Here is an 11,209-nt window from a genome sequence, read left to right as displayed (position 1 = left end):
CCCCATCCAAGGTTTTCTGCGGGCATCGCCACGGGCCCATGGGCGACGGCGACCTCCTCCTCGACCGCACGCGTGGGCAGGAGCACCGGGCCAATGCCGACGGCCGTCGGCGTTGGTGGCTCCTCCTCCTCGCCCACCATCTCCTTCCCATCGGGGTTTTCTCCCCGGCCGACGTACGCTCCAACTCCACCCACTCCGGTAAGAACAATCCCTCTGCTCGTAGATTTGTAGGTTAGGGTTTTCGTCATTAGCATGCTCTGGTGAGATGTGAATGGATTTGATACGATCCGATTCGATTGGAATCGAATCGAATCGATTCCTTCTTGTGCGGTACTGTTCATGGGCAAGGTAGTGTTCATGCTTGTTCTGTATTTCATGTGCATGCGTAGTATAGTGTTCATAGGCATGCAAGATTGGATTGTGCTTAGTGTTGATGATGTAGAATGTGGTCTTGGCTATGTTAGATATAGTTCTTTTGATTGATGTTCATGCCTACTAGTGTTCATAGGCATGCAATATTGGTGTGTGCTTAGTGCTCATGATGTACAATCTGTTCATGGCCATGGTAGATTGTTTTTTATGTTCATGATTAGTGCTCATGTGCAACAATTTGTTCATGATGCTAGCCATATTGTTGTTGTCTTTGATGTTCCTCCTACTTGTTCATGTGCATGTTATCTAGATTGGTGTGTGTTTCATGTTCATGCTTAGGGTTCATGGGCATGCTAGCTATATTGGTGCTGTGTTGTCTTTGATGTTCGTGCTTAGCGTTCTAGTACAAATGTGCATGTTAGGTTTACGTGCATGGTTCTCATGGTAGGTAGGACAAATGTGTTTGCTACTTTAGGGACTAGTACCAATGTAGCATGCTGCCAATGCCTTGCTACTAATCCATGTCATCTTAGCTGACAAGGTGATGAAGACGGACTGGGATAGGGCCGGTGGAGGAGCCCATGTCGTAGACGGCGCCGAGGCCACCGTGGACTTCGTCCCCATGAATCCTGGCTCAAGAGTGTGTACCTGCCTGGCAGGGTCGCCTTCATTAGCCGGACACGTTCAAGGGGACGAGCTCCTAGGACCGGCCACGAGGAGGGGTCCCGAGAGCCGCTACGATTCTACGTGCAAATCATGGACGAGGAGGATCTAGCCATGCTCATCATCCCTCCCAAGTTCCGGGAGGCGATGAGGCAGTGGCTACGGTGATCGGAGAACTTGGCATGAACCTGTTAATATTTTTTCTAGGGTTAAGCACCTGTTGTCTTTAAACTTAAGTCTGTTTAGCAGATTTGCTGTTTAGTTGCTTGTTTATCTGCTGTTATCTGTTGTTTAGTTTCTTGTTTCTCTGTTGTTAGCTTGTTTAGCTGCTAGTTGTTGTGTTGTTTAGTGCTCTACCTGTTGTTGTGCCTAATGTGGTGGCCGGTAAGGCCATCACATTTGAATGAGGTGAGCAGAACACAAACATGTATGTAGCCAAACAGCTGTGGTGCTCACCCTTAAGCACAAATTCGGACAACCAAACAACCGGCCCTAAAATGGCCATTAATGCAATGCAGGCAACTAAACAACATGCAGATGTTGATTTGTTGCCTGTTTTTGCTAAACCATGCTGGGTTGAGATGTGGCTGAAATGCAGGCACTATTCATCCAAGGCAACCAAACGCGCCCTAAATGTTTTCTAGTACGGGTAAAACTTACGTATTAAATAGTACATTGATCTAAATGTTACACAAAATGACAAGTTTCTGTTTGAAAAAGAAAATGTGACCCCATTTTGATACATGTATTTGCCTTTGGTGTACACCACAGAAAAGATATAGATGAATCGGTTAAAGAAAATAGTACTGCCCATTCAGGTAAAGCTGCTGGAGCTAACCTCATAATTTTTGTATGACTCAAACAGAAAAAATCAGCATCACAATCATGAAGATTGTGCCAAAAGCTCCGAAACTGAACCATCTCAAACAGAGAACAGCGGTAGGGAATTTGCAATGTGGTAGTACACTTTCAGCCTCAAATTTTAGAATCATTTTTGGCCACACTAGTATGAGTAGAGGGCGAAAGAACAGTAGGCGTACGAGGGGCTCATGCGGTAGGAACATCCCAGCTCATAGGCATGCTTATTTAGAAATGTACGAGCCAGCTAGTCACCAACAAATCAAAAAAATTGATCAAATTCACGGAGTAAAAGCCTCAAGCAAGGGACCGCGTATAATCTTACTAATTGGCACTTCCTTCAACCGAAAACATATATAACAGCCATTTTTTACTCTTGATAGCATTAGGGAGTACTTTCACCAGAGTGTTCCATATGAAGTGCACCCTCTGTTTCTAGATATAGGACGTCCCATTGGTTCAATTTAAACTACCAAATGTCTTATATTTAGGAATGGATGTAGTATTAAATATCCATGGTGGCCAAAATTGAATAGATTAGACTGCAAATAAAGCATAGCTACAAGTAGTTTTCCCTCCAAAAAAAGCTACAAATATAGTTTGTACCAGCCAAATCATACGAGTGGCTAAACATGCAGCTTCACCGCTAAATCGAGACGATTAAAAGTGCAATAACCATCACTGCGTGCATTCAGTTTTCTTTCTGCACCAACAGATGCAGCGGCTTCATAATCAAAGAAGATGAAACATGAGAAGCAGAGATAACAACAGGCAGATTCATCATAAGGACTTGTTTGGCTGTAGAGCTGCAGAGGGTAAAACAACTCTTCTGAATGTAATTCCAGTGAGATAATTCATTTCAGAACAGCTTTCCAAGTCATGAGCAACAAACAGCAATCAACAGGACTCGCACACTGGCCATTCTGGCAGCAAACATGTCATGTCTATCCTCCACAAAGAGTAATATGATTCAGCCACCTGCCTGATCATGCTACAAATACAACTCACAGTAGCATCACCGCAGCAATGATACCTTCTCGACACACAAATTTTTATCTAATAAGAATCCAAAAACACGCACACACGCTCACTATACAAAAGGGAACGCCATGGGATAAAACATAAGCAGAGATTTAAAATTGAACCCTCGACCTGACACAATGGTACATAAGAAAACAATGGCGCAACTGACACTTTGGCTTGCATCAACATGCTTGCTTGCGAGCATAGAAAAAAAATGAAGAACGAGATTAACTGACAGGGCCAATGCTAATTATTAATACAAAACAAGTGATTGTGTCTTCATGCCAGTTGACTAGTGTCTACAGAAGACCCGGTATACACAACATACAAAATGGACAAATCTACGCGGAGGGTGGGGGGGAGCCACTTCTTCATCTCAACCACCGGAATGCATTTCTAGATACCTGCAGAGCAATCAATTTAATCAGTCAAACCAATTTGTACAAGACATTCATGGAAAAGCTGTTAAAGTTATATCTCACAATTTCTGTATGACTCAAACAGTAAACGTTGGCTTCACTAGTATTGTGGACAAGTGCCAAAAGCTCCAATTTTGGATCCCTTCAGCAGTAACACAAATACACAATGCCAACAACACAAACATAGAGAAGCAATAGGTAGTTTGTAGAATAGTGGCATGCCTAGAAATTCTAATGTCACCATCTGGTTTTTGACTACATTTGATCTTAATAGAGGCTAAGATGTTAGTGGTTATAACTTATAATAAGTCCATTAGAAGCCAATTCTGAACAACCTAGCTTATCAAAATATTTCAAATATTGTTTGTTATCATGGGCATAAGGGGGGTTCATGGAGTAGAAAAGGGAGAAACGTCTGATTTCGAGCTCGTGGTCATACTTATATACGAGCTAGCTAGTTGCTAGCAAATCAAATTTAATTAAATGCATGCAGTAGAAAGCCTCAATTAAGAGATCAAGCATCATCTTTTACTAGTACATACACTTCCTTCAATCTACAATATATGTCATCTTTTTCACTCTGTACAGCATCAAACAAAATACTTTACCAGCCACTTAATGATAATATGTTAGTCAAAGATGCAATTCATGATGAAAGCAGTATTTAGGGTGAATGTGTTTAATATGAAATGTGGGCAAAGTAGCCCAGGGTATCTGCAGTGTTCATGTTTGGCTTGTTGACAGACTTGACATTGCTGAACAAAATTTGCCACAACCTCCTTGAGACCATCACAATGAAACAGTTTCTTCACTCTTTCATAAGTGAATTGAGTGCCTGAATGACCTCCCACAGGGGAAGAGTGAAGGGCTTCAATGATTTTTGTTTGCAACCCATTCTCCAGAGAAAACTCAGGTTCTTCATCAGAATGGACCACTAGTTTCTGCAAGAGGTGCTGAGCTTTGCAGTCAATTTCATAGGAATTGAGAATTTCTTGAATCCAGACAGGCTGGCTTGAAGAAACCGCAGGCAAGGCAAACAGATGTCCTACTCTGGACAGAGCATTCTTTGTTATGCTCCCCTTTCTTGTACTGGAACTGGAATTGAAGGCCAATCAACTTAGTCATGGCTTTTCTCTGGAGATCTGAAGTAAGAGCTTGAGTTTCCAAGTGACACAAACTCTTGTGGTCTGTTTCATCACAAAAGGGCCCCTACATACATAGGGTCTCCACCTCTCAATGGCCATAGTAATAGCCATAAATTCATTTTTCATAGATGATGTAGTAGGCGACAGGATGGCCCTCCTGTGTGAGCACAGGTCCAATGCTAGAGTCACAGGCATCTGTCTCTATGCAGAAAGGTTTGTTGAAATCGGGTAGAACTAGGACAGGGGTAGATGTCATATCCTTTTTCAGTAGATCAAAAGCAGCTTGAGCTTCAGCACTCCATCGAAAGGACTTTTTCTTCAGCAGATTGGTGAGGGGCTTGGCAATAATGCCATAGTTTTGAACAAATTTTCTATAGTACCCTGTGAGTCCCAATAACCCCGTGAGTTCAGTGACTGTAGTGGGAGTTGGCCATTGTACCATGGCAGTTGTTTTTGCTGGATCTGTGGCCACACCTTTGTCAGAAATGATGTGACCTAAATACTCCAGCAGTTGCTATGCAAAGGAGCATTAACTGAGCTTGACATAGAGTTGATGTTCTCTTAGAATTTGGAAGACCTGTTGCAAATGTTGTTGATGAGCTGTTAGATCCTTGCTGAAGACCAATATGCCATCCATAAAGAACAACACGATTTTTTTGGTGCAGCCTTTCAGAATGAAGTTCATGAAACCAACAGGACAGGAGATGCAAAAGGAGACATGCTAGGAGAAATAATTCATGCAGCTAACATTTCAGACACTTGCCTCTCTATCTCATCTTTCTGCAGAGGAGAATATCTGTAAGGTCTGGCATTCACAGGAGCAGTATTGGATAGCAGAGAAATTGCATGATCAAATCCTTTGTTGGTGGTAGTCCTGTAGGTTCTTGGAAGATATCAGCAAAGGAGTCTATAGTTTTCTGAATGCAGTCAGGAGTTTTAGAAACAGAGGGCATTGTGTATACAGACAGCACTGCCGTTGCCCAGATATCATTTCCTTTGTGACACTTCACTACCTGATCTATAGTGAGCTCTTGTAGTTGAGTGATGGGTTTTGCTTTCAGGCCTTGCAAGGTGATAGTTTCCTTGTTGTCTTGGAACTGTATCCACTGCTCTTCCCAATGACAGGCCATGGGACTCCACTGAGAGAGCCAATCCATGCCAAGTATAGCCCCCTATGGACAGCACTCTCGTATCAGTGGAGAAAGTGTGCCCTTGTGCCCACAAATTCAGGCCGTGCACCATGTGTGTACACTTTAGTTTCTCTCCATTAGTTACCTTGACAGTCATAGCACTTGGGAGCTACACTGTAGGGCATTTTAATTTGTCTACAAGTTGTTGATCTAAGAAAGTGTGAGAGCTACCTGAGTCTACTAAGAGCAGCATCACTTGATTTCCCACCAGAGCTCGAATCTGAATTGTTTTTGTGTTGGTAGTACCAGCCAGAGCATTCACTGAGAGATATGCAGCAGCTTCTTCTATAATTTCCTCTTTAGCAATGGCGTCCAGCACAACATCAGACAGATGAGCTGCTTCTTCAGCCATGTGAAGTGCCTTGACCTGTGCCACCTGTTTATTAGCACAAACATGTCCAGGTGCAAACTTATCACCACAACTATAGCACAGCCCATTCTGTCATCTGTAATCCTTCAGTTGCCATGCTTTCCACATATCTCCAGCAGCTAGTTGAGACTGTGGTGTTTGTTCTGGCCGGGACTGGGTTTTTGTGTAAGTTGAACTTCTGAAAGTCCTGTTATTTCCTTGTTTGGCCCTATCGAGCAGAGCTTCTTGCACCAATGCATATTCACAAGCACTTGCTATTGTGGTACGTAACTGCATCTCAACAACAGCTCGCGGTTCCTCTTTGAGCCCCAGGACAAACTGCGTCACCAACATTGTTTCACTGATATTGCCCTCATACATCCAGACCTGGTACACAAACTGATGAAAAGTCGTGAGATATTCCTGAACCGTGCCCTGTTGCCACAGCACCAGCAAATCCCTCATACAAGTGCGGTGAACATTGACCTCAAATTCCTGTGTGATTGCTGTGCAAAAAATGTCCCATCTACTGCAGTACTCTGTCAGTTTGTAGGACTGAAACCAGTGAGCGGCGTTACCATGCAGGTGCATCGACACGGACATCAGCTTGAATGAGTATGGTATTTGATACAGCAGGAAAAATAAGCCTTGCAATTATCCAACCAGATACGCACATCCTCGCCCTCAAATCGTGGAAACTCCATATTTGGCATCCACGGCCACTCACTGCTCTGCTCCTCTTGAACAGGTTGTGACTGTGATACCTTTTTCTTTTTTTGCGGAGTGTGACTGTGATACCTGGGGTTCTGCTGGTGGGCGCGGTTGTAGGGGCGGAGGTAGTGGTGGTGGTGGTGGTGCACGGGATGTAGTCGGCGCCCCAAAATTTGCTGCAGCCTTTGGCGACACGCCCAAACAGCCCTCCGCCACGATCCGATCCTACTTTGCATCTCTGACGACTGACGCTGGTGGATTCCTTCAGCACTAGCGCCACCTGAACTTGCTCGTGGTGGATCTCTCCGATAGAACTCACCGACAGATTTACCTTGGCCTATACCTGATCCAACCGCGAGACTTGCTCTTCGAATTTAGCATCCAGCCCGTCAAGACGAGTCTGAATCACCTCAATCCCATCCACCTTCGCCTGAAGTACCTAGTCTGCGTGCTCGGCTTGAACGGTGCCGTTGTCACTTCCTCTGAATTCGACCGAACACTGATCTCGAATTTACAGTCGACTGCACAAGGCAATCAACCAGTCGATGTTACTGGTGAATCTCGAGTTTGTGAAGCGCGATCAGGACCAACGAAGCTTTGAATACCAATTGTAATACCTGAACCCTAGGGTAGCCAGAAGAATTGGGGATCGGAGGAGATGAGTTCAACTTGGAGAGGAAGAAGGAAGGTAGGAGAAGCAATGTTTCATTTCTCATCAATCGATGCCTGTTAGTTGTTACAGACTAGACTCGGAGCTTATATCCTCGCTCGTACATGGGCCTGTGCCGTAAAGGTTGGTCACTTACTCACACACTCAGCCCACGCGCATACTGTATCCTATCGGGCACTTTTCGCCACAGTAGATAGTCTGGCACGCTTCAGTGACAGCTCACTTGCGTTGACATCAATACATAAACAAGGTGGCTTTCTGAAGCTAACACCCTAAACCTGAAGGCAATTTCCAGAGCCGTTGCGGCTCCGGTATTTCATGAGCCGCTACAATCTGACGAAAGACCAAACCAGGCAACACCCCTAGGGGAAAGCAACAAGCACGCCAATGACACCCGCTCAAGTAAAACCGAAACTTGTTGTTTCACCTGGAGAGCCGAGACTCAAATGACAAGCCGGTCACGGCTATGGCGATGAGGGGCAGTGACATGCACCCATCGGCTAGGTTTCAACAAATAATTGATTTGCGAGAGACTTTCATCAGATAGCCTATTTTTTAAATGGCTTTTAATAGAGAGGATTCTACTGGGCAAGGTTCGCTCTATTGTTTTTTACAAACAAGATTCATTCCATTCCCAGGTCAAAAGGGGCAACACACTACGTCCCCAGCTCACCGAAGAACAGGGGTATATATGCATTGTCGGTATGTTTCATTTCTCAAGAAGACGACTCAAATTCAGAGATGCTGTTGGACTAGAGTACAAATTCAAACACACAAAGAATGAAACGTCATGGGCATAAGCAGAGATCGTGGCACATGAGCAAACAACGCCGAAAAATATTTGTACACATGGAAAATAGTGCATACAATGCAAGCAAATGAACTGCAAGATTCAGAGACAGGGCAAACGGTAAGCAAGTTCATTTCTCTTCCTGCCAGTTTGAATATTGCCTACGTGAATCACTAAACAGACGGCAATTCACAGTTGAGAAGATTAATTCCATTTCTGCATACAGAATGGACGAACCTGCAGCGAATAATCCATTTCTGCATCTCAGACAACGAAATCCTAACTCTTGATACCTGTAGAGAAATCAATACCATCAGCCAGACTGATTTGTAATATCCCAACTTATCTCGCAATTTTTGTTTGACTCAAACACTGGAAATTGCGCCAGAAACTCAAAACTGAATTAAGTCAGCATTACTGGACAAAACCAGCATTATATAGGAGATCAATTAATTTGTAGCAGCACACCTTCATTTCCTACTGTTAGCATATTCTCAAGTTTTTCGCTGCATCTGGTCTTGTCATTTTTTTCAGGTGTTCAGTACAACAAATATTAAACATCCATATTGATCGAAATTGAAGAAAGTAGACTGCACAGAAACCACATGCTTTTATAAAAACAGGGCCCTGCCCCAGTACCGTTTTCATCGAAAACAAAACCAACATTCGAACAGAGTGCCAGTACGCAGGGAATGGCCGAATGCCAACCCAGCAGAGCACAAAGAAATCGTAGTTTGGATCAGAAAAAACTATATTGGATGTTATCTGAGTTAAACTAACAAATAGAGAGCCATGCTGAGAAAATATATAACCAAACCGCTTAAGATTAACATAATTATACAATAACAACTGCAAGCGATCTTAAGGTATTATAACGATCCTGAATGAGCAATAATGTGAAAGAAATTGCAAGCCCATATTAATCAAATAAAGTTTAAAGCCAAATACTAGGACATTGTTAGTTATCAAATATTTGCATTGATGGAAAAACAAATAAATCATCCTCAAACTTGAAACTTGACATACACACAGGAAAAACTCAATTCAATGTAGCAACCAGCAAAAGTAAAAAACAAAAAAAAATACCCTGGAAGGACAGGAAAGAAAAAATATTCCATTCGGCTACTACTAACAGATAGTTACCTGCTCAGTCAATACATCATGATAGTATGCCTATCCGGAAAAATCATATTATGTATTGTGCAAGAGTTTAACTCCATCGTGTCCACCCCCAATGCCCATGTCTACAAGAATAGGAAGTCCAGGAACCAACGAGATTCCAACGAACAGTTAAATGCATACAAGGGGGCACTAACTAGATTTATGCACACTACTACATAATTCCAGAAAACAATTCAGCTGTATCTGATAATGAAATTCTTGAATATGGCAATAGGCCCGCAACAATAAAAAATAGTTCGCTAATTATATACAGAATTTGCCAATCCGCCTCAAATATATTATTTCTGCCAGTCATTCTGTTCGTTGTTTTACTCTATGAATATCTAAAGAATAAACGGATAAAGTGTTTGCTACCTCTGACTCGAAGCACATAACTCAACAATAACAACACGAGAATATCAAATAACTTGGTTTCTCTTTACCTGCAGTATAGACACCTTCGAATGGATAATAGCGACGCCAGGAGAAACTGTGGTGGGATTCGAAAAGTTTCTTTAACTGCGATGATTTAAACTGAAGCATGAAAATGTCGCCGATAAATGCCCACAGTAACACCACATTGTTGTCCTCGGCAAACCCAAGTATCCTTGCCTCCTCTGAATTCATGGAAAGTAGCTTGTCTAGTGCAACAGTTCTTCCCAGCACCCATGAAGCTACACCATCACAGTCCGTCTTCTTCTTCCATAACTGGATGCAGTTCTCTGAAATGAAGAGGAAACCAAGGCCACCACCCTCAGCCTGCATAACCGTGAGCAAGCAACTGCCGACATCGATGATTTCCACTGGCACATTTATCACACTTAGGCTCTGCCTATCCAAATTAAATTCAAGTATTCCAAACCAATTCCCAGAAAGCAACCAGTAAAGGGAATTCCCAACCATCACAGAGCACATGTCATGGTAAACCATGGTGGGTACATGAGGATCGTCGGCCGGAAGCAGTGTCGACACGAGATTACTCCATACACCGGTCTCCGACGAGTACACCGAAGCGACAGCCTGTGTAAGTTTTATGTCGCTGTTGCCAACCAAGACAACCTGGAAGTGGTTGGCTTCTTCGGGAGCACGAAGCACCGCTCCGTTAATCACGGTTTCCTCCTTGTCGAACCCTGGGGGAATGTCTAGGCGGTGCTGGTCACCCGTGAGGGGGTCCCATACCAGGAGCTGGTTCCGCGTCCAAAGGAAGATGAGCATGAGGCCATGGCGGCATCCGAGGATCATGACGGTGCCGCCGGTGTCGATGGGAAAGGGGAAGCGGGTTTGCCGGACGCGATTGGGGGCCTCCAGCGTAGGTTCGAAATGGACGGTGTAGAGAGTTTGGACGAAGCAGCCGAGGAGGGGAGGGTTGCGGCGGTGGTGCTCGCGGAAGCGGCGGAGAAATCGGGGGTCGGATACGATGCGTCGCCAGAGCTTACAGGCGAGGGACGCGCGGGGGAGGGATGAGGGCAGCGGGGGGAGGCGGAGGAGGATCTCGGAGAGGAGGTCTTCGTCGTCCAGCGGCGCCGCCGCCGACGACCTAGGGCGGCTGCGGGGGCTGCTCATCTCCTCACCGATGCGCGATCTGCAGGCTCTCCAACGAGACAATGAAGAAGAAGTAGAGCCCAAAAGAAAGGGAAGCCCAGAACAAGGTTGGAGAATGAAGCCCACGGAGAGTGTAAATCCCAAGAAGGTTTTGAAGTTTGTGAATTTTCAGGGAAATAAAATCTCAAACAACATACATAGTGATACGTAGGGGTGGACAGTGGTATCCTCAACCCATCAGGGTTCAAATCCTGGTGCTCGCATTTATCCTGGATTTATTTCAGGAATTCCGGCGATACGCTTTCAGTGGGATATG

General features: G+C 44.3%; 1 protein-coding gene across 1 annotated transcript; it reads right to left on the bottom strand.

The window, feature by feature from the left end:
• Window positions 1-8,217: 8,217 nt before the first annotated feature.
• LOC119315565 (putative F-box protein At3g16210) lies at window positions 8,218-10,914 on the bottom strand. The gene is made up of 2 exons (XM_037590136.1): window positions 9,795-10,914; window positions 8,218-8,483 (listed from the first exon to the last, which is right to left on the bottom strand). The coding sequence occupies exons 1-2, from the start codon at window positions 10,912-10,914 to the stop codon at window positions 8,470-8,472; spliced, it is 1,134 nt and encodes a 377-aa protein (XP_037446033.1). The 3' UTR covers window positions 8,218-8,469.
• Window positions 10,915-11,209: the final 295 nt, after the last annotated feature.

Source organism: Triticum dicoccoides, chromosome 6A (genome assembly GCF_002162155.2).
Source record: "Triticum dicoccoides isolate Atlit2015 ecotype Zavitan chromosome 6A, WEW_v2.0, whole genome shotgun sequence".
In the NCBI taxonomy this organism is placed as follows: domain Eukaryota; kingdom Viridiplantae; phylum Streptophyta; class Magnoliopsida; order Poales; family Poaceae; genus Triticum; species Triticum dicoccoides.
Note: the sequence above shows the minus strand (reverse complement) of the source record. Positions and strands in the feature narration are given on the sequence as shown.

Coding starts and splice junctions, on each gene's coding strand:
- LOC119315565 (XM_037590136.1), bottom strand. CDS start 10,914: ATGAGCAGCCCCCGCAGCCGCCCTAGGTCGTCGGCGGCGGCGCCGCTG.